This window comes from Mastigoproctus giganteus, chromosome 6, assembly GCF_048544385.1.
Source record: "Mastigoproctus giganteus isolate SK-2022 chromosome 6, ASM4854438v1, whole genome shotgun sequence".
Lineage (NCBI taxonomy): Eukaryota > Metazoa > Arthropoda > Arachnida > Uropygi > Thelyphonidae > Mastigoproctus > Mastigoproctus giganteus.
This window is the reverse complement of record NC_143580.1, coordinates 46,240,802-46,265,778: the sequence shown is the minus strand read 5'-3', so window position 1 is coordinate 46,265,778 and position 24,977 is coordinate 46,240,802. Positions and strand designations below refer to the sequence as shown.

At 36.4% G+C, this 24,977-nt stretch overlaps 1 protein-coding gene across 11 annotated transcripts in view; it reads right to left on the bottom strand.

Moving 5' to 3' along the window:
* LOC150084219 (MAGUK scaffold protein DLG1-like) overlaps positions 1 to 24,977 on the bottom strand; it is an 855,099-nt gene that overhangs the window by 15,977 nt on the left and 814,145 nt on the right. For 8 of the 11 annotated variants that reach the window (XM_090375940.1, XM_090375935.1, XM_090375937.1 and 5 more), the window contains one exon: positions 23,630 to 23,695. In XM_090375940.1, coding sequence (XP_090232066.1) covers positions 23,630 to 23,695 — 66 coding nt within the window. The remainder of the gene's footprint in view (positions 1 to 23,629; positions 23,696 to 24,977) is intronic. The other 3 variants (XM_090375941.1, XM_090375939.1, XM_090375936.1) reach the window with 1 other exon arrangement.

Sequence of the window (24,977 nt, the reverse complement as noted above, 5' to 3'; positions counted from 1 at the left end):
CTTCAGGTAATGGAAAATGTACATTTCATTTCTTATTACATAGGTGTAGATACACCATAGATAGCTCTTAAAAGAAAACTAAAATCGTAGTGTAAAGGCATTGTTTTAATTGTATCTCATATTGTGATCATCCTTCACGAGTTACCATGTATTGCACTACCTCAAATAAGTAATGTGTCACTAATAGAAAAGACTATTGTTACTTATTCTCGGCGGGATTGTTGGCCTTTCATCACTTATTTGAGGTAGTGCAATACATGGTAACTCATTTTGAAGGATGATCACAATATGAGATATAATTAAAATGATGCCTTTACACTACAATTGTAGTTTTCATTTAAGAGCTATCTATGGTGTATACACCTATGTTTAATAGTATAATTTATATACTCTTATAGTATTATGCCGTGTTGCATTGTACACCCCTCTAGCATCTCTCATATTGTGGGATTAACTTCACAACTGGGTTGTCATGATTGCAATACCAGGGTACCTGCCCACCCAACGATGAAAGGCCAAAAAACCTTGAAACAGTGCCATCTGAGTGGTGGTGCCCACTGACAATAACTCTTCACTCTCTATTAGTGAAGGATGATCACAGTATGATATACAATTAAAATGATGCCTTTACATTACAATTGTAGTTTTTGTTTAAGAGCTATCTATGGTGTATCTACACCTATGTTTAATAGTATAATTTTAAGCTCTTATAGTATTATGCCTTGTTGCATTTATATTTATTATTTAATTTCTTAGCACATTATTACTGTTTATGAAATATTGTGTAGCTATGAAATTTTTTCAAACTTTCTATTTACAATACATGTAAGTGTGATGTTAGCCACAATCATTTGTATAAGAGAGAAAGTGGTAATCAATGGACACTGCTCTTCATGGATAATGTTCTTAGTGCAGTCCCCCAGAGTTGGGTGTTGGGCCCATTGTTGTTTTGTACATTTATCAATGATATTGATGAAGGTATATTGGGCTTAATGTCCAAGTTTGCAGTTGATACAAAGGTTGGCAGAGTTGTTAATGACAGTAAAGACAGTATGCTGCTGCAACAGGATCTAGAAAAGTTGGGTAGATAGGCTGAGAAGTGGCAACTGAAGTTTAACATTGACAAATGCAAAGTACTGCATATGGGTAGAAGTAACCCCAGAGAAACGTACCAACTGTATGGTACTACACTGAAGGTGGTAGAGAATGAAAAAGACCTGGGTGTAAGTTTGCAATCGGATATGAATTTTTTGAGCAGTGCAGACAGGTTGCCAAAGCAAGTAGTGACCGTGGTTCAAGCCCGTGACTACTGAATATGGTGCTGTTTCTTGTATTCTGTCTATCTTGTGAACTCCTGACCGTTTGGTCGTCCCGGAGTATAAACAGAATATTTATTTATTTAATTCTTTAAGTAATGGGGTCTTGTCGATGATATGCAGGAATTTTGCTAGCAGGGATAAGAAGGTGATTATCCCTTTGTATAAGGCAATGGTCAGACCACACCTTGAGTACTGCGTACAGGCCTGGAGGCCCATTTTAGGAAGGATGTAGAGTTGCTAGAATGAGTACAAAGAAGGGCAACAAGATTGGTGAGGGGATTGAGGGACTCTTCTTACCAAGAAAGGCTTAAGTTCTGCAAATTGCAGAACTAGGCAATTGTAGACTAGGCACCTGTAAGTGATTTGATTGAGATGTATAAGGCCTTGAATAGGTTGAGCAGGCTCAATGCAGATGGGATTCTTCCTCTCAGATTACAAACCTGAGGGGGCATAAATGCAAATTGAGGGAAAAAATTTTTTTTTTTTTTGGCTGATGCTGTATAAAGCTTTCTTTCTTGCATCATATGCCTCTGCTAATGCAAAAGTACACCTAAAAGTTATAGAATTTGAAAAACAATTTTCTTACTCAAAACAATGTCCAAATTGTTTCTATTTTACTTGGTGAATAACGTAAATAGAAGTAATTCCATGAGGGAAATGTGTTCTTATAAAATGCGCCAAGATTGAATTTAGTCTTGCATGAAGAAAGGCCCCCTTTCTCTACCACTCCATTATTCTTACTCTTATTTGACTAATGCACTTAAAAAACTAAAAGTGAAATAAAATACTGTATTATACACCTGTTTTCATTTATTAATTTCATTAGATAGTAAAATCCCATTACAACAATCGTATTGGGCTGGGCTCATGCATCATTTTACTCTACTGAAATTTTGTTCAAATAAATATGACTTAATAATAAAATCATTGAATCATACTCATTAAAACAAAATTACTTTAATAAAATAAAGACCTATTTTATTAATGTGCTTGCAGTAATTTAAAAGACCTATTATTTGTTCAGATAGTCTTACTGCACTTTTCTAGCATACAATATTAATAATTTCTATTTTATTTTACTAAATATCAATTTTATTTTGCTAAATATCAATTTTATTTAAATAAATAAATGATAAAATACATACTACAAAAATTTATAAATCACGCATTCGGAAATAAATTGCGAAAAATATAACTTATTACTTTTCAAGCATTAATATATGAAAATATAAATTAATGCACTAATGCAAAAATTAAATTTTAGTGCAACCTAAAAGGTATCGTTTCAAATTGCACTACAGTTCTAACATTTTGTTAAAAAAAAAAAAAAAAAAAATTGCTACTTAAAGGAATGTTTCTAGAGCAAAAGACAGGAAATTATGGAAACATCTCTTTCATTATTATCCCATATCCACATTTTTTGCATTTCTTTTGATTTCAGCAGTTTTTTTTATTGTTGTCACCAGAAAGCAAATCTGTCATCTGACATCAAGTGTGGCTAACTGGAGAATGCACATATTTATTCCCATCATATATACCGCAAGCACCATCCAAATGTGGCTGCAGCGTACAATCAATTTTGGACAGTTAAATAAAATAAACATGAAAATTAGCTGTGAAGATAATTTTCATGGTTATTTTTCAAGCAAAGAAAACTTATGTAGAGTGAGAGTTAGGTTTAAAAAAATTGGATAACTGGTGCCCAATTCTATCAAATTCATCTGTTGGCTCTCTTTTTCCAATCACTCAAAATTCTTTGACTTACTTTTTTTGAAATGACTTCCAGGTATGGTGAGTTCATTAGTGACTGCATTCTAACTTTCCTAACAGTAAAGTAATTCTCCTTCGTGATTTTAATGTTCACAAATCTAGCTGGCTTAAGTTACTAATTATACAGGCTTAGCTGGTAAAGGTGCTGAGGCTATTGCAGTTACTAAAGAACTAACACAACTTGTTCATTTATGTATCATTATACCAAACAATCTTAACCACATACACAACACTAGATCTTTTCCTCCAACTACTCTTCAAAGTACACAGCTAATCTCAGTGATCCTCTGGGTATACTCAGAACACAATATGGTGATGGTCTCTTCTCCAATGGAGCCCTCAATCTCATGCCCATTTTCAGCCTCGTCATTTGGTATTACAATAATGTGAAATCAGGCGATCTGCACAATTTTTATTTCTCTTTCCATGGTTGGGTTATTGTTTTAATCTTTCCATCCTAATGTTTGTTCAGACCATGTCAGTAAAATTATTCCTGTGGGAAAGGGATGAAAGTAGGAAAGGATGAAATCCTTTATTCTTCATTCATCCTAAAATTGCACCCTTTATCTAGACCTTGGTTTTCCAATAAATGTACTAAAGCTGTTCAAGATAAGAATATGGCATTTTGTAGTTAGCTTGTTTCCAAAACAGCTTTGTTTTCTCCTACAATAAAGTTTGTAATATTTGTAAAACAAGTGTTAATCAATTCAGACTCAACTTGGAACAGGAGCTAGAGTAGAAAGCTTCCCTTTTGTTAAAACAAATGGTAGCTTACCCTTCTTGTCTCTGGTCCAAGCTATCGGCCATAACTTCTTTCTTCTATACCTCCACCTCTGTTACAACATGATGGTTTTGTTGCATCCTCTGCTAAAGGTAAAGCTGACTTATTAGTATCCTACTTTTTTCCCAGCTCTTGCATTGATGATCTTGGTAAATCACCATACCAAACATACTCCACTCAATGCACACTATGGTCTTCTGACAGAGGGATATGGTGAAAAAAATGCCCCAGGTCCTACCAGCATTTCTCCATTCGTTCTCAAAACCTATGCTTCTTAGCTCGCGTGTTTATTTTTTTATCCTTTTTACATTTCCCTATTCCACATCAACCCAGTTCCTAAAAATATTGGTAAATCCCTCCCTTCTAATCACTGTACCACTGCATTTACCTCTACTCTTTTGAAAGTAATGGAGAAATCCATCACTACAAATTCTTAAACTATATTTAAACCTTCCATCTGATCAATGATTACCAATATAGATTCCATCAGTTTTGATTCACTGGCACTATATTGGCATATGTTCTCATCTTTGGACAAATTCAATGGAAAAATTTGGTGAAATTATAACAGTATGCATTTGACTTTCAAAGTATTTTGATCATATTTGGCATAAAAATCTAAACAAGACCCCATCTTATGGATTGCCTACTTTTATTTCCACATCTGGGGGGGTTGCCCCCAAAATCTCTCTCTCTCAAGCTTTGACTCTTCAAAAGAGGGCAATCAGGTTAATTATGAACTGTCTCTCACAAATCTCTCCACCCTCTTTCATAGACACTTTCTGCTGAATGCCTTTTCTATAGATACTTGCACAGTCATTGTTCTTTTGAAGTGGCATCTGTAATTCCACTGCTGTCTTCCAAAGTAGTTATGAACGTGTGCTTCAACCAATCAAAATCCATTTACTGCTAACTCCAAACTCACAGAACTAACTTTTCCTCTTCCTCATTTACTTCAATCCTTTGAAACAACCTTCCTCAACATGTATTTTCCAAAAATTTTAATTTCTGCCATCTACAGAAATTCAAGTTTAATTTGAATACATTAGACCTATGTCCTCTCAATGTTCAATCTGAACATGGCACTAAGTGCATACTACAGTATCTAATCTTTCATGGTAATAATAAAATAAATAATAAGTGCAGCCATTATCAACCCACTGCAGCATGGAAGCCTCCTCAACAATTCATGCTGAGGGAAATGGACCATAATCTGCCATGCCGGCCCAGTGCGGGTTGGCAGATCGACCGTATTCAGCAGTCAGGGGCTTGAATCCCGGTCTACTCAAAGAGCGTGTGCTACTGCACTCCCACTCCTGACCACTCGGCTATGGAGGCCTACTTCATGGTAATATACAAATCTAAATTTCGTATTAATATACAAATACAAAGCTAAAAAATCCATTTTGTAAACATATTTTAGTTACACTGACTTAATAAATGTTAACTGTTAGTGACGTAGACACATTCCAGAAAATTTTTGGGAAAGCTTAAATTTGAATCTCCATGTACTGGGATTGAGGAGGGAAGTAGGAAATGACAAGCCCACACTTAAGCGATAATACTGTACTTAACAAAAAACTCAAAAGGATTTTTTGATTATCTTTATTCTATCAGAATGGCTATAAGAAAAAAAAAAAAAAAAAAAAAAAAATTGATACTTATTTATAGGTGATCAATGAATTATTGATCTCTCAGAATCATTGCTATACGGATAATGTAACCTATCTCCATTAAAGACAGGTCATATAATTAGCCTTAGCATTCATTAAGGCAGCTCCTAATAGTGAACACTGGGAACTCTGAAACAACTATTTGAAGCTATTGCAGTAAAATACTGGTTCAGTATAACCAGCATTCTTATAGTGCTTATCTACTTTGCCCCTCCCTTACTTTTCACGCTTGATGATTAATTATGATTATGTTTTGGTCTGTTACAGTTTTCAATAGAGTTAGATTAGTTTAGCCTGGTGATTAAAGTGCATGCAAACTTCCAGGTAGCACTACTGCATTTGTATTTAAATAAATAATAAAAAAAATCTTGGTTATTTGGAACTATCTGAACAACATACACTCCAGTCTCTTTCAAGGTAGAGACTGAAAGAATAAATTACCAAGTCTTAGACATCGATCTCCAGATATCCAAATTCCACATCTTAGAGGAAATGAACATCAATACAGTAAACCCCCGCTATTCACGGGGGTTACGTTCCTGAGAAATGCCGCGAATACTGAGTTATGGCTCCCATAGTAATAAAGGGGTTCCGTTCAAAAGTATGAAATATATAAGAAAAACTAGTCTAAAATTTTGTCTGTGTATGTATTATATGTACCTTCATAATATGACTATGTACATAGACAGTACATAGTGAAATGCAAGCAATGGCATCGAAATGAAAATAAAAAACAATTTAATATTAAATGTAATATTTATTAGAAATTTCAAACCAGCATCTTTGCTAGCTAAAAAAACTTATCCTGCCAGTGCTATCACCAGTTTCACTAAAGTGTTGATAAAGGAGTTTTGTCTTTTCACGAATGATGAGTGAACTTAACGCAATTTTATTTTGAGTTCGGTCTTCTATCCACAGATTTAAAGCTTTTTCCATTTTTTCTAATTTAACTTCATGAGTTACAGAGCAAATTTTTGAAGCAATTAACGTGTTTTCACGGACATCATGGCAGATTTTTTCTTCTGATTTTTTGATTGATTGTACCGTTGACTCATTGATTTTATAATGTTTTGCCACTGAGGAGACACTTTCACCATTAGAAATTTTGTCTAATAACTCAATTTTATTCGCTAATGTCATCACCTTCTTTGATCTTTTCACATTTCCCTTGTTATTCATAGCCATATTTTTGTACGGGTTAGAAAGAACTTGTCCACAATAAAGTCACTTTCTTCCGTTAATACACTCGAAAAAAGTCTGTTTTACACTGCAAAACGGTAGATTTATCACTTTTGTAAGCATATCAATTTATAAATTGATAAATTCATTCAATTTATAAGCATATAAATTAAAAGCAAATGACGAAACCTTCCATGACAAGTGCATAACACATACTGAACAAGGATTAGCGAGAAACATCCACGCTCGCGATTTTGTCACCCCCCCCAATGAGCATTGTTTTGACCGTGAAAGATAATTTTAGCCACACTCATGTATTTTTATGGCGGAAAATATTCATGGCGCTTTAAAATTCACATTTATTTAGGTTTCATTTTATATTAAATCAGCGACCACGAATACAGATACCGCAAATAGTGGGGGTTTACTGTACTCCCTTGTAATAGGGAAGGGAGAATACTCATCCTAGATCACAGCAGTAATGCATGAACAAAAAGTGATATTTGGGACAAAGAAAACAACAAAACTAAAATCAAGGGGCATGATACTGACCCACATTCTCAGTACCCAAGCCTCAGATATCACAGTACTCTGCTACAAGCAAATAGGTGCCATTGAAAACAAAACAAAGTGACTACAGTCCTGACATCTCAGGAAACCATAGCAATGGTCATAACTTTTGAATGTACCATTAAAATTCCAGTGCCAGGCTCACCAGGATCAGTTAAATCTATAACTGCCAAGCCTAAGGAACATCTAGTGAGTATAGGGAAGGGAGAATATTTATTATAGACCACAGCAGTAATGCCTGAACAAAAAGTGATAATAGGGACAATGAAAACAAAACTAAAATAAAGGGGCATGATACGGACCCACATTCTCAGTGTCCAAGTATAAGATCACAGTACTATGCTACAAGCAGATAAGTGCCATTGGAAACAATGCATGGTGACTACAGCTCTGACATCTCAGGAAACCATAGCAATGGTCATAACCTTAGTATGAAGGAACATCTAGTGTGTATAGGGAATAGTGAGTAAACATCATGGATCACAGTAGTATTGCATGGAAAAAAGAGTGATAGTTGTGACATAGCACACAACAAAATTAAAATCAAGGGACATGAGACCAACCTACATTCTCAGTGTCCATGACTCAAACATCACAGTACTCTGCAACAAGCAGATATGTGTCATTGAAAACAATGCATGATGACTGCAGTCCGGACATCCCAGGAAACCATAGCAATGGTCATAAATTTTGCACGAACCATAAATTAATCATACCATGCCCATCAAGACCAGCCGACTCAGTCACTGTCCGCGCCTAGTGCGCGTCTGGTGTGTGAAGGTAACGGTGAACAATTATTCTAGAACAAAGCAGTATTATATGAACAAAAGTAAAAAGCATGACATCAAAAACAACAAAACAAAATCAAGGGGCATGTTATTGACCTGCAGTCTCAGTGTGTATGTTGTAGGTAACACAGTATTCTCACCTAACAACCAGTAAGGTGCCACTGAAAATAAGATATATTGACTACAGTCCAGTCATCCCAGAAAAACATATCAATGGTCATAAACTTTGTATGAACCATAACTTAACAGTGCCATACTCACCAAAACCAGTTACCTCTGCCAATGCCGAGCCTAAGGCACATTTGGTGGATGAGGGTAACTGGTGGGTAATTACCCAGGATCACAGTAGTACTGCACGAACAACATAATGCTACTGACAATGAAAGCAACACAAATAAAGGCAAGGGGCATGTTACTGACCTACATTCTCAGTGCCCATGTCTCAGACAATACAGTATCCTCACCTAGCAGTTATGTGCCAGTGAAAACAGAGAGGGTTGACTACAGCCCTGGCAGTGAACAGACATCCGGCACAAGCACATCCAGTGTGTCTCTGATGTTCAGGACATCAAAGACAGAGGACTACCCGGACATTACGGACTAGTACTCATGTATATTCTCCTCCACACTTGGTCAGGATTGGGCCCTGCAGGGGAAACAACATGAGGGAAGACCCTAAAGGACTGAATGCCATGTCTTTTTTTTTTTTTTTCTTAACTTTAATTTTAAGTAAATTCATATGGGTAGATACCCATAATCTAACCTAACCTAACCTCCACTCTTGGCCAGGATTGAGCCCTGCAAGAGATGGAATACATGCATTTGCTCAAGTACCATGTCCTTATCAAAAACATATCTTTGATAAACATCGATGTAGAGACATATGTGTTCTCCGCCACCCACGGACAGGATTGGGCCCTGCGGGGGGGGGGGGGGGAAGCATGTATGCCTCGTCGTGTCTCCTTACATTAGTACAAATCCTCTCACTCTTGGTCAGGAATGGGCCCTGCGAGAGAGATGGAGTACAAGGATGCCCAAAATTAATATGCAATAGAAAACAAAATTAAAGGGTGTGCCCTGGTAACCGCTGAAGGGCCATAGGGCCATACCCTGACGCATTACCAGGCCACACAGTGGAAACTGACGGCAGGACGCTAAGCGTCCAAAGATTACACCCACAGGACCGGCTTAGTCCGTATCCACGTTAGATAGAGTAGATCCTGGCTGCCTCCTCGTGGCTAGGGATGGGAGTAAGGGGCTGGGACATAAACCTGCCCGCAGCCCCTTACTGCTAAATGCCAGGTGCCAGCTAACACACAACGCAAACACAACACTAATGCACACCTAATACAAATTCCATCTATCAGATGCAATTTCCCTTTTTTTTTCTTCTTTTTCTCTTTTTTTCTCAAAATTAAAATTTTAAATTTAATTTTTTTTTTTTTTTTTTCTAGCCGGCAACTTGGCGAAAAAGCCTAACACACGGCGGATATAGGGGAAACCCCGGAAGCCGCTAATAACTTACAAATACACTTTGAAACTTTGTACTCCCTTGCTGCCCCGGAGGCGACGTTGGGCAATGTTTTATTTTTGCTGATTGTATTGTGCCATTTAGCTTGTGCGAGACATAAGTTATTGATTGCATTTTCTGGCAAATAAAACTAAGCGTCTAAGGCTCACACCTCCTCGTGGTCCGGGGCGGGCGGGTAGATGTGATATCCCTACCTGGCGAAGTTGAGCCAGACAGATCAAAGGGGACGAGGTCTTGTTAATAAATTTGACTCAAGAGGGGGTGTTCAAATTTTCTCCTCTTGAGGTGTGTTAGAGCATTTCCGTGCCCTTTGGCACAGTTTGCCTTATTGGCACAAATTCGTGAGTCGATCCTCTGGGACCTTTGCCTGTTAAACTTGGGCAAAGTGTTTTAGATGCATTTATTGAATAGATTTTCTAAGTGCAATTTTAATATTCCATTTTGACAAGTGGATTGTGGCTCCTTGTTTGCTTACATTGATTGTATATTTGTAAATAGTTACTGATTTCTGTTGTTAGATTTCAGTTTTTAATTGTAAATATAGAGTTTTATATTATACATTATGTCTTCTTCTTCTGCCTCTTCAAGTGAGGAAGATTTGATAAGGATGGATGATCAAGAAGTACAATCAGTTGTGAACGTTATTACTGAAGGTGAACGACAAGATTTGACAAAAGAAATTTTTTGTTCAGCCCAGGAACTAGTGGAACAGGATATCTTTATTGGAAAAACTTTACAGAGAACACCAGTAAAGACAAGATCAACATCATTACCAGGTACTTCCCAATCTTTGCAAAAAGGAAGTAAAAGTAAAAAGTCAAAAAAAGTGGAAGATAAACAAGAACTAAGCGATGGGGAAAAACATAAGAAGAGAAAACGAAAAAACAGTGTAAGTGAGCGGCCGAGTATGGAAGGTTTTGATTACGTTAGAGAAATAAGGAGTGAATTAAGCTCGTTTTTGTGGAATGAGCAAAGTAAAGTCCCTATTGCAGTGATAAGAATTATTTTGGAAAAATGGGATAAATTGGAACAAAAGGCGCAAGAAGTATACCTTGAGAATGTCTTATTGAAAGAGAAAGTAAAAAGAAAGCAGGAAAAACAAAGTTATTCTACTATTGTGAAAAATAAACTTGAAGATACAGTGTCAAAGGTTATGATTATTAAAGCAACGACAGATAAACATAAAACGAGCGAAGATGTTAAAGTGGATATCTTAAAAGAAATAAGGCCGATGTTATCAAACCTTAAAGTTCGGAACTTAAAACCAAGAGATAGGGGAGTCCTGGTAGAAGCTGAAACAAATGATGATCTGATAAAGTTGAAATCGTGTTCCAAAATTCAGGACTTAGGATTAAAGTATATTGTGCCTAAACCTATATATCCTAGAATTGTATTATTTGATGTGGAAAAAGATGTAGAGAAAGAAGAACTATTGCAGCAATTGTGGGTGAAAAACTTTAAAAACTGTGATATAAGTGAAAAGAAGTTTAAAGAAAATATTGGGATTTTAACTGTAAATAGGAATAGGAATACACAGTTGAATAACTGGATTTTACAGTTATCTCCTATATTATGGAATAATGTTAAGGATAGAGTAAGATTATTTGTGAGATGGATGGCCTACAAATTTAAAGAGATATATTCAATTACTCAATGTTATAAATGCCTTGCTTTTGGCCATGTTGCAAAGTATTGTAGGAGAGAGATGCGATGTGGTCACTGTTCCAAAGAACATTTGTTTAAAGACTGTCCAAATAGAGGGAAACAGCCCGAGTGTTGTAATTGTAAAGGGAAGAATGAAGAGACTGCTCATGCTGCCGTGGATAAAAAGTGTATTGAGTATCAAAGGGCCTTAGACATTCATAAAAGAAACATTAATTATGGATAAGTATATTAAAATTTTACAACTAAATGCACAAAGAGCTAAGGCAGTTGCATTGCAAATAAATCATATAATGGAATGTGAAGATTTCTCGGTGGCCCTCTTGCAGGAGCCATATGTAATTAAAGGTAAAGTAGAAGGTTATCCTATTAGATATAGAATTGTTTCTAAAGGTGATAATCCAATGACGGCCATAGTAATTAGAGATCCTGAAGTGGTTGTAACACAAGTGTTATCACTGTGTGATGAGAAACACGTTTGTTGTGAAATTATAGGGAAATGTGGCAAGTTGTATGTTGTTACAGTATATTTCCAGCCATCAGAAGGAATGGAACAACATATAAAGTATTTAGATAAATTATATGAATTAGTTGGCTCTTGTAATGTAGTGGTTGCCTTGGATTCTAATGCTTGTTCTCCATTGTGGGGTAGTGATGTATCTGATGAAAGAGCAGTGATGCTGGAGGAATTCATTGCTGCCTCAGGTATGGAGGTGTTAAATGTGACAGGACATGCTCCTACTTATTCCACGGTACATGGACAGTCATATATTGATTTAACTTTGGCGACTACCTCTATTGTGGATAATATTAGAAATTGGAAAGTGATAGAACATCATACTACTAGTGATCATAACAGCATCTCTTTCTCCTGTGTTATAAATTATTCAGTGAGAATATTGAATGATATTGATAGATTTATGGATAAAACTGCAAGGTGGCCAAAGTTTGAGCAGGTGTTTTTGAGTAGTATTAATGAAATAAATTGGGTGGGCCTGACATCAAATGATTATGTTAAACAATTAACTGTTATTTTAAAAGATGCATGTTTTAGTAGTATGAAGAAAAGGTATAAGGTTAATAGGCCAGTATTCTGGTGGAGTACTGAATTATCTGAAAAAAGGAGAGAGACTTTTTGCTTAAGAAGAAAGTTCCAGGCTGTAAGAAGAATTGGAGATTTAGATTTGTGTGAGGTGTATAAAAATATGTATAAAGCTTGCCGTAAAGAATATGTTACAGCTATCTGTAAAGCTAAACAGAATAAGTGGAGGGAATATGTGAGCAAACAAGGATCTAGGGATCCATGGAATTCTATTTTTAAATTATTAACTAATAAAAGAAGCCTATCGGAAATAATGAGCACTATTGGCAATGAAAATAGTCAAACTTGGGAAGAATCAGTGAACAGGATATTGGACGATCTCTTTCCAGATGAAAATGAAGAAGTCAATGAATTAGAAATAGATGGTCAAAATATTGTTGTGACACCAGAAGAACAGTTTACGTTAGAAGAGTTGACAACGGCCATGGGCCAGGCGAAGGATGGTAAATCGCCGGGCCTAGATAAAATAGAAGTTTTGGTTATGAAAAGATCTTTTCAAATGGCTCCAGAATTATATTTAAATCTGTATAATCGATGTTTAGAAGAGGGTGCCTTTCCGGATGAGTGGAAGAGAGCACAGATAAAATTATTTATAAAAGGAACAGATCGTATGCTTAATGAAACTGGTACATATCGTCCAATTGCCCTCCTCTCTGTTTTGGGCAAGATATATGAAAGACTATGTATGAACCGTCTTATGATGAGGTATGATTCAAGAAATATGTCATCACAAAACCAATATGGTTTTAAGAAAGACTCATCAACTGAAGATGCGGTATATAGATTGCTTCAAGCGGTGGAGGACAGTGAGGAACGGTATTGTTTGGGTGTATTTATTGATTTTAAGGGTGCTTTTGACCACTTATGCTGGGGAGGCATCATGTCTAGAATTAAAGAAGTATGTACAACAAAATTATATAATGTATTTAGAAGCTTCTTTTCCAATAGGGAAGTAGTAGTTAAAACAAGATATACAGAGATAACTAGGAAAGTTATTAAAGGATGGCCACAAGGCTCGGTGATTGGCCCCTTTGCGTGGAACATGGTCTTTGATGAATATTTAAATGAAGAAATGCCCGGTGTCACAAAGATAGCTTATGCTGACGATCTGGTAATGATGGTTCAGGGAAATTCCAGATCTTCCATAGAAAGCAAAGCAGAAGAAGCTTTGAGAACATTAGAAATATGGACAAGGAAACATAAATTGCAGGTCTCAAAGGAAAAGACGGTTCAGATGTTGCTCAAGGGAAGACTAAGCACGAACAGAGCTCCTACTGTACGGCTGATGGGGAGTGCCGTTCGATATGCACAAGGAACAAAATATTTAGGCTTAATGATTGAAGAACGTTTGTTCTTTACAGAACACGTTAAGTATTTAAAAGTTAAAATTAAAACCTTATATGCCAAGCTCCGGAGGGTGATTAGAAGAGATTGGGGTATAAAAGGTAGAGGCCTCAATCTGTTATATGATTGTTTATTTTCACCTATAATGTGTTATGCTGCCGGGGCTTGGGTTCATAGGATTGGGAATAAGGTTATTCAAAAACACCTAGTACAAGCACAAAGATTTGCATTACTAGGGATTACTCGGGCATGTCGGACGGTGTCCACAGAAGCCTTGCAGGTAATATCAGGTAGGTTGCCAGTCCAGTATGTAGTATTAATAGCTGGAGTTGGATATCTTACTTAGCGAAACATCAGGAAGACAATAGTAAGAATAAGAACTTGTCCAGAACCAGGAAAAATTTATACAAGAGCAGATGTTAAAAATGAAAAGAACAGAGTTTTAGAAGAAGTTAAAATTAGAGCAAATGGAATGGGAAACATCTGAAAAAGGACGACAGACCTTTATGTTTTTGCCGAGAATTAATATAATTGATGTTAAAAGAAAGTTGTGGCAACAGTTTGGTCTTTGTTCTACGTTTTTGTTAACTGGACATGGATTGGCATTGAGACTCTTTCAGCTTGGACTTAAAGAAAATGGGTTGTGTAAATGTGGAGAGCTTGAAACATATGAGCATGTTATGCTTGACTGCAATTATTATGTTGACTTGAGAATGGAATTGGAACTATCAATTGGCTATCTGGAGAAAGAGAGACTCCATGTTATGTTCACTGATAAAAGGTTATTTACTTATTTTAATAAGTACGTTTCGGAAGTCTTTAAAAGAAGATTTAGATTGCTGGGTAGTAGTGGCACGCCTCCAAGTGGCAGGGATGTCAACTCATCCAATTAGGATCAATGGATAGAAAATCAAAGTTGATTCTCCTTGCATGAGGCTAAGTGGCCAGATAGGAATTGTTTATTGTTCGGTTATTATTTATTTATTTATTAACAAAATTGAATTCTAAAAGTTAGGAAAAATCCCATTCTCTGACATTACCGCGGATAGGCTACGGCCTCGGTAGCGGATTCGGTGAATGGAGGTTAAAATGGTAATGTACTCCCTTGCTATTTTCATCAAGAATGCTACAAAAAAAATAAAATTATACATTTTGTTCTTCAGGTCTCCAAATTCCCTCCCTTTCTATTTTCAACTCACACAGTCTATTATAAAGCAGATTCTGACAACAATATAGCCAAGTATTATCAGATCCTTAGGGATAAAAACTTTTTTCATTTCTATGCAATGACAGCAGGTTACTTAATGTGGCTCCCAGAAAGCATTAGTCAGGGACTCTATTTATGGCTCAGGTCCATTATGGCAATATGTGCTGCACTGGCTAGAAACTACAAAGCTTTATTATTTTGACTTTTAATTGGTGGTTTATTTCTGTCTGTCTTCTCAACTGTGTTTCAAATGTTGTTATTTGGTTTTTAGGAGCATTAGCAACTAAGGCCATATTGCTCTGGGGATATGCGGTGTTCATTCCCTGACCTTTCCGCATCCTCCATATTTGGTGGCTCACGGGCTCGAACCCCAGTCTAATCAAGAAGCGTGTGCTACGCACTGCTGCTCCTGCCCAAATGGCTAAGGAGGCGCCATTTCAAATGTATTGTTCTTTTAACTTCCAAGCTGGAAATACAGGGATCCTGAGATACAATTTTTCTCTACATAATTGATAAATTATGTAGAGAAAAATTGTATCTCAGGATCCCTGCATTTCCTAGTAGAGTGTTCTCCCCGGGACCTATCAAATGGGCACACCTCCTGGTGAATTTAGCTGACCACCCGTTTAAAATTTAAGTGATTCTCGCGGTACAGTACGGTACTGCTCACTGATCTCGATCAATATTAATTTGAACATACTATGCAAAGTACAAGTAGTTCCCGACTTTATGAATTAATTCATTTCTAGCACGCACTTGTAAAGAGGGAATTTATTTCCCATAGACATAATGTTATAAACAAGGGTTACATTCTCAACAGTGAAATTAGTTAGCTTATTAGTTTATGTTTAAACAATGATTGATTTATTTAACCCAAGAAATGAAAACATAGCCTGTAAAATCAAGCAAATTATAATTTAAAGAAATTATTTATGATTTACAAATGTTAAAGAATGTTTATTCTTCATCATCGACTAAATGCACACTCGATTACTCTTTGTTGGGTCAGCAGTCGTTATTGGTATGTTGCACAAGGAGTCGCCTTCTTCAGAAATGCTTCAAGAGGCATTTGTTTCCAAGATAATCTCTTCTCTTTTCTTTACAAATTTCATGATGGCATGCATAAGCATTTTTTAACGGAACTCACAAATTGCAACTAACTAATACACGCAAGTGAGATTGCAACTAACACGATTCGTGCGGAGTAACAAATTTATAAAGTTAAAAAAAAAGGAATGAAGAGAAGATTCTGAAAATTTATTTATGTTTTTTATATGATTGAAGATTGCAGTGAAGGGGAAACACATTTCACCTCAATAACGTAAAAACCCACACAATTCCAGCTATCAGTATTTTCATAAATGCAATAACATCAAATTTACTACCTGTTGATAATTGCAAATTATTTTTATTGTTTTATGGTAGTGACTACCAGAATTGTGTTTCAGAAGAATATCACAAAGGCTTCAAAATTGATTCTTATAACAGAACATATGATAACGATGAAATTGTATTTCGTTTTAATGATTTGAATTGGTAACTAATACAATTTACATTATAAAATGACCTTTTAGAGAGATAAATAGCTTAGTTATATAGCGAAAATTTCAACTTTCGAGGTCTTGGAACTAATAACTAAAAAATATTGTTATTGGGTTCACATTACGATATTTTCATGATACAACGGTGTCTCTGAAACAGATTAATATCGTAAAATGGGGTGCACTGTATGAATGTTTAACATTCATTTTTTTTGCAAATAATGTTTATATATATTTGATTTTGTTGATATTTGGGGGGGGGGACTCATAAAGCAGTCCCAGTTAATTCAATCCCAGTAAATTAAGAGTCTGCTGTACTTTATTATTACTGTATTTAATGTCAGTAATGTCTTACTGTGTGTTTAATTTATCAATTAAATTTTATTATACGTATATATGTACAAAAAAATCACGTTATATAGGTCAGCAGGTAGTTCGCTTATATTTGCAGTTTCAGCCATCCATGGTAGGTCTTGGAACGTATCCCCCATGGATACAGGGGGTCTTAGTGTGAGTGGTAGGAGAATTCAAATTTTTTAATTGCAGTAAATGGGTAGCTCTAAAGTTCAAATCACTTATGCTGGCATTAGTTGGATAATTTCGTTATATATTATGATTAAGTTATAAACTTTCAAGTGTAACCCTAATACATATAATGCAAACTGGGTAGCATGGTAGTATTATTGCTACATAACTGGTGTATTGAGAAGAACATTCAAATTTTAATTATGTATGATTAATAACACAAACTTCTTAGTCTAACTGGTGCATATTGTTATTATTGCATGCATTAGATATATTTGTTTAGTGTAATACTTTTAATTATACTGAATTTGAATGAAAATCGTGCCTCAAATCAGAGCAGCAAATCAAAGGTCTCAAGCTAGTGTTAGTGTTGTGGTGGCTTGTAGGGGGGGGGGTGAGCTGTCCTCCGAATCACAGCCTTATGAGATGTACAGTTGTTTGATGTTTGCAGTGCTATCAGGAATAGGCCATGATAATGCCAAGGGGGTTTTTTGTGTGTGCTCGATGTAAGGAATGTGAGAATATTAGGTGGCAACTCATTATTATATGCCTTTATGACAGTTTGAAGAATAGGGTGGATGCCCTCGAAGGAATTAAATGGGGGCATCAAGCTCTCAGCTGCCCACATCAACGCCAGGGCTTGCACTTGATCATCAGACAACCTCCAAGGCAGAATTGCGCTGGTCCCACAGGAGCTAGTTGTTTCGGTGACTGTATTATCAGGGAAACAAGATACATACACAGAGATATATGGATGAGTCAAAACATTATGACCAGTGAGTCATTATGCAAATCGAAGCAGCTGCAAATGAACTACGGCATGGGTCGGGACACAGTATAAAAAAACACCCGATACTGAGTTCCGTTAATCAGTGTTACTCTTGTTCTTCAGATGGGAAAGGCAGCGGACTTAAACAAGTTTTATAAAGGCCAAATTGTAATGGCCAGATGACTGGGTCAGAGCATATCCGAAACGGCATGGCTGGTGGGATGCTCACGGTCAGCCATGGTTAGTATCTACCAAAAGTGGTCCGAGGAGGGAAAATCCACGAACCGCCGGCGAGGTGTTGGACAATCACGGCTCATCGGTGCTAGAGGTGAGCAAAAGCTCTGCCAGATGGTATGTGGCAACAGAAGGGAGACTGTGGCGCAACTTGCCAGTAATTGGATTGTTTGTTTGTTTTTTTTTTGGTGGTGACAGGCTCGACCCCCGGTCTAATCAAGAAGCGTGCGCTACGCACTGTTGCTCCTTCCCACCTGGCTCCGGAGGCGCCCCAGTAATTGGAAAGCTGTTGATAGGAGTAATGTGTCACAACACACAGTACATCAAACCCTGCTGAAAATGGGACTGCATAGCCGCAGGCCGCTCCAAGTGCCCATACTAACCACAGTTCACCAGCAACAGTGCCTACAATGGGCACGCAGGCATCGAAACTCGACCTTGGCTGATTGGAAGAAGGCCGTCTGGTCCGATGAATCATGTTTCCTGTTGCACCATGTGGATGGCCAGGTATGTGTGCATCATCTACCTGGGGAAGTGATGGCACCTGGATGTACCGTGGGATGAAAACAAGCTGGTGGCAGTGGTATCATGCTTTGGGTGATGTTCTGCTGGGATACCCTGGATCCATTCATCCATGTGCCGGGCACTCTGACGTTTACCACCTACCTAAACATCACTGCTGACCAGGTACACCATTTCATGGCAACGGTCTTCCTCTCTGGCAGTGCTGTCTTTCAGCAGGATAATGTGTCATGCCACACTGCCCAGATTGTTCGAGACCGGTTCACGGAACATGAGGAAGACTTCCAGGTATTTGCCCTGGCCTCCAAATTCCCCAGACATCAATCCCATCGAGCATCTGTGTGGTTTTTGTTGGAACAGCAACTCCGATCTGCGTCGTCTCAACCACAGACCTTACAGGAGTTAAAGGATCTGCTGGTTATGTGTTGGTACCGATACCACAAAACCCATGTTTAGTCTCTAGAGCAAAGTTTCCGGCATCCCCCCTCCCCGCCATACTTCTCCTTCAACCCATGCACGGTACTAAGTACTATAGGTTTTGATACCTTTCGTGTTTGGGGTTTTCATTAAAAAAAAAAAAAAAAAAAACATTTAGAAATCTCGTAGCGTCCATGCCTTGCTGGGTACAAGGTTTTGGCTGCACGTGGAGGACCAACATATTAGGTAGGTGGACATACTGTTTTGGCTTATCTGTGTATTGTGAAAAAAAGGATAGGTGGAATAGGACCAGGCTGTCTGCCAGAGGCAAAAGTTGATACTGTTGTACATGTTGACACCAAAGACATTAAGAGTAGGGGATCTACAGACTTACTTAACAAGTACAGGTCAGTGATGAAAAAAAAAAAAAAAAAAAAAACACAAATTAGATCAAATTTGAGCATCTGCAATTCTGCCCAAAAATGACAGGAAGGGGTATACAATGACAGACTTGTCAATAAATTCAACCCTGGAGAGATTGTGCAAATCTATTTGAGTAAAATTTTTCTTAGTGTGGTTTGTGCTTGTTAGCAGGAGAGACAGTTTTTCAGGAATGGGATACACTTAAATAGAAGGGCTGCAAGAATATCTGCTGAGGCAGTGTTATGTGGGTCGTAAAATTGCTAGCTTAGGGAGATACACAGACTAATAGATTAACAATAGATGCAGGCAGAGGTGAAAGTGATTCTTGCGCTGCTTCTAATGGAATGAGCAGCAGCCTTGAAAGCAAGGTGTTGAAGATTTTGAGAACTGCTGGGAGTCATCATGAAACAAGTAAATACATGGGCTGTGGTAAGGTAACTAAGAGTAAGAACAGGTGCATGTATACTTGCAGTGGTACACCAATGCTAGAAGCACAGTAAATAAATTTGATGAATTTGAAGTGATGATCAAGACATCAAATGCAGATATTGTTGGGATTTCAGGGACATGGTGTCACTCAGATATAACAGATGCAGAATTTGAATATGGGTAGTACAATGAACACAGAAAGGACACAGGATAGGAGGAGGTATGCTGTTAATTAAGAAACACATAAAATCTAAGGAAGTGCATCCAATTGATGTTGGTGGACAATGCAATGTTGAGTATGTTTGGTTTGACAAGTACTGGGAAAGCAAAAATGTTTTGACAAGTACTGGGAAAGCAAAAATATAGGCCTAATGACTCAGATGAGTATAATGAAAAACTGTAGAGAGAAACAGAGTGGGCCAATAAATCATAATGCCTTATATCTTATATAATGGGAGATTTTAACTTTTCTGATATTGACTGGAACTTGAGGATTGGTTTTATCATCACTCTTATTTTATCACTCAGTGTACTATGTATCACTGTGTGATACATAGTACACTGAGTGATAAAATAAGTTTTGTTATCACTGTGTGATACATTGTTCATCTGAGGCCTTTAACCACTAGAAGAGTTATTGCTGACACCCTTCTAGCCAAAGTAATCACTGGAACATAATGAAGCATCTGATATCATTAGTAAAATCAACTTCCATGCTCCTTGTAGACAAGTCAGAAATCTTAAGCTTTTTCATCTTGACTCTGCCACCATGGACTCTACAAAGTTCAGTCCACTAAAGAGAATCAACATGTGACTCTCTAATTGACTTTTTTTGACAACTTCCAATCACTGAGGAACTTCAACCACAAGTATGCCTCTTCTCTTGAACTGCAAAGTGACTACCTCTTATTTTAATTATTGTAGTCTATTGTTATTTTTTTTCCTTCTTTAATTAATTTATTTATTAACTTGCAGATAGATAGCGCTGTAACCATATGATTTTAATGTTTAAATCTATATTTAGTTTATCTTATCTTACTATTGGATTTCTTATTATTGTTATCAACTCTGTTCATTGTTCTGCTCTCAGGTACACTGTTAATGGATATCTGTTGTGTATCTTGTTATTAATAAAAATAAAAAAAAATCATAGAAGCTACTAGGCTTTTCATACCATCTAAGAAATACTCTTCAAGGTACAGGCCTAAATGGATGTTAGATGAACTGATAAAACTTGTGGCAGAGAAAAAAAGTGCACGGGATGCATATAAATTATTGGGTGACAAAGAGGCCTGTGGTAGATATAAAGTAGTCTGTAATCAAGTCACCAAGGTCAGGCAGGTGAAGGACGATTACGAGAAATCTTTGGCAACGGATGCAAAGAAAAACAGCAAAGACTTCTTTACTTATATAAACACTAGAAGGAAGGGATGAATCTATTGATCCACTTGATATCAATGGTTTGGCTGTTGATGACCCTTCTCAGGTTGCTGACAAACTGAATGAGTATTTTGCATCTACATTCACACAATGACAACTTCATTAGGGAATAGAACTCCAGAAGTTTATCAAACTCTAGCAGAGAGCTAATGATTTTATAATAAGAGAGGAAAATGGATGAGAAATTGTTGAAGTTAAACATAAGAAAAGCACCTGGGGTGAATGGGGTGTATCCAATTATATTTAAGGGAGGCAGTAAAGGAAGTAAGCAAACCCTTAGCCATAATTATGGGAGCATCTTTGGATTCAGGGTGGTCCCCACAGACTGATATGTGCAAATATATCCCCAGTTCACAAAGGGTGACATGAGTAATTACAGAACTGTTAGTTTAACTTCTGTTCTGGGGAAAATAATGGAGTCAACGGTAAAATAAGTAATGCAGGTTCATCTAGACGAGGCTGCAATTATAATTTAGACACAGCATGGATTAAGAGGAAATCTGGTGACCAATTTGATTGGACACTATGATGTGGTTACAAAGGAATTGGATGCAAAAAATAATTTTGATATCATATATTTGGATTTCAGGAAAGCTTTTGATACTGTTGCACATAAAATACTGCTGTACAAATTGGAGCAGTGTGGCATTAAGGAAAGGTTGCTGCTATGGATAAAGGGATGGTTGAGTAGGAGAAGACAGAGAGTGGTAATTGATGGACAATGCTCTTTGTGGACTAATGTTATCAGTGGAGTCCCCCAGGGTTCGGTGTTGGGCCCATTGTTTTGTATATCTATCAATGATATTGATGAAGGCATATCAGGCTTAATGACCAAGTTTGCAGATGATACAAAAATTGGCAGGGTGACTGATGACAGTATGCTACTGCAGCAGGATCTAGAAAAGTTAGGAAGATGGGCTGAGATATGGCAATTGAAGTTTGATAAATGCAAAGTACTGCATATGGGAAGCAGTAACCCAAGAGTAATGTACCAACTGTGTGAGACTACACCCAGGGTAGTGGAAAATGAAAAGGACCTGGGGGTAATTGTGCAGTCAGATAACAAGTTCTCTGAGCAATGCAGACAGGCTGCCAGGATGGCTGATAGGATTTTGTCAATGATACACAGGAATTTTGCTAGAAGGGATGAAGAGATGATTATTCCATTGTATAAGGCAATGGTCAGGCCACATCTTGAATACTGCATACAGGTCTGGATGCTTCATTTTAGGAACGAAGTTGCTGGAATGAGTACAAAGAAGGGCAATGAGATTGGTGAACAGAACAAACGGGCACCCTTACCATGATTGATTTGGTTTTTAATGGTGCATTGGCAGCTAAGGTCATAATGCACCAAGTCAATTCTTACCAAGAAAGGCTTCTGTTCTGCAAATTGCAGCATCTGGAGACTAGGCACCTGCAAGGTGATCTGATTGAGGTGTTCAAGACTTTGAATGGATTGAACAAGTTCAATGCTGATGGGATTCTTCCTCTTGCTCAGGCAACACATAAGAGGGCACAAATTCAAATTGAGGAAGGATGGTTGCAGAATAGATGTGTGGAAGTTTGCCTTTAGCCAGTGAGTGGTTGATTGCTGGAACAAACTTCCATCTGTTGTTGTGGAAGTTGATAGCTTAAATAAACCCAGTTAAGAACTACTAGACAAACTATTGGAGGGAATGAAGAGGTGAAATGGGAGTTGTCATGTTTTTTTTTTTTTGGCTGATGTTGTATAAGCTTGCATTTGCCACTGCTAATGCTGAATGTTCTCCTGCTTTTATAATTTTGAAGTTATTGTAGTAAATTACACTTTTTTATTCATGTTCATATCTCAGCTAAAAAAAAAAAAAAAAAAAATTCAAACCACTCTTTAATTGTATAACTTGCTCTACAGCTAAACTAGAAATAAAGTATGCATTTTTGTATTTCTGTTTTATTATCCTTTCTTTATTAGCTTAAATACTTTTTTAAATTAACAAATAAAATTTAAAAATACATTTTTTTTAAATTTATCATTCTGTATGATCTGTAAATATCTCCACTGTATTTACGAATTTTTTCTTGATGTGCCTTGACAGAATTAATATTTTAACATTTCTTGAAAAGAGCAGAAGGTACAGAATGCAGTTAAAATTTATGATATGAAATAACTGGCCCTTATGTAATAATAGTGAAATTTTCTCCCCATTTTGAATTAACTTCACTGTTTTTGTATTATTATTTTACATAGTAACATAAATAAAAAATATGCTGTCATAAAAAATAAGTTTTGTACTCTCTGCAATCTAACATTTATTACTGAGGATGGTCCACAGACAAAACAAGTTTCATGCCTCTGGTTCACACTATTCCAAATACCAAGCAAGTAAACAACAAAGGATGGATATTAAGAATAAAACTTACTTTCCTGTTGAGTTACGGCTTCATAGGACAATACTGGTTCATCAGGGCCACCTAAAGAAAGAACATCTACTCTGATTAAAACAATAAGATAATAAAATGCAATTATTCATATATTTACATACTGTATTTAGTGAAATAACCTAAAATGGAAATTCCTAATAAAAGGCTAATTTTAAAGAGTGTTTCTTAACAATTGGGCCAGCCATACTTACAGGAATCAATTCAGGACATGAAAACAATGATAAAAGTTCATAAAAACTTGTCCAGTTCCCCAAGATTACCGGACTATGGCTATTAGATAGAACTAATATTTTAATATATGTAATAAGGTTTAATAAATAATATTTCATGACTGAAACCTCTGCAGCCAATTTTTAAAAAAATGGCCAAGGAAGTTTCGGTCATAAAAAAATAAATAAGAATAAGAAAACACGTTTTTCGTACCAATAAACATTTTACTAGATGTGTCTGCTTATTCTTATTATTTTATTATTTTTTACCATTGAAAATTTAAGTTTTTTTCTCTTTTTTAAATTCAAATATCTTAATTCTGTAACCTTTCAGAATTGAACATATATTTATATAAAATTTTTTCATTGTATTCAGGTCCTAAATTTATCTTGAATTACAGCCCATGTATATAATTTTTGGTTTTTTATTTAAATTTATGTACATGAATATAATATATACAAATTACGTGATCTTGCCACCAAATACAACTTTCCAATTTAGTAAAGCTAATTCTTGCTTTGATGTAGTTAGGAACAAAGCACAATCTCTCCAGAATCAAACTGATTGACATTTCTCTAATCACGTGCTCCTTCCTATCATGATTAAATTTAAAAGTGTCTGGACAAAATTCCATACATATTTAAATTTAATCTTAACTCGTGGCTTTTTCTCAACGTTGTCCTACACTTATTAAGTAAATCCTCAGAACGATTCTTAATATCATTAGTACCAATGTGTAAAATGATATCACCTTTTGTGTCCTTAAAAACTTGAACTGTTTTAGATCATTACCTTTAGCCCCTGGCAGACATACCCAGGTCTATTCTCATTATTAACTGCTATGGTAGTCAACATATCAGTACCACTGTTAATAATGGTCCACGTATTATTTGGCCCATACATTTTCAGAAAACAGATATTTCATAACTTGTGAATTAGTAGTCACTAGCATTACTCCAGGACTATAGCCAATACAGAATTTTACAGTAAACATGAAGCATTAAGGGGTATATGTCATTTGATAAATTTCTTAAAATCAGAATACACTGGAACTGAGATCAATGGATTTAAAAATATTCATTACTCTATTAAGTTCCAATTTAAAAATATAACAGTC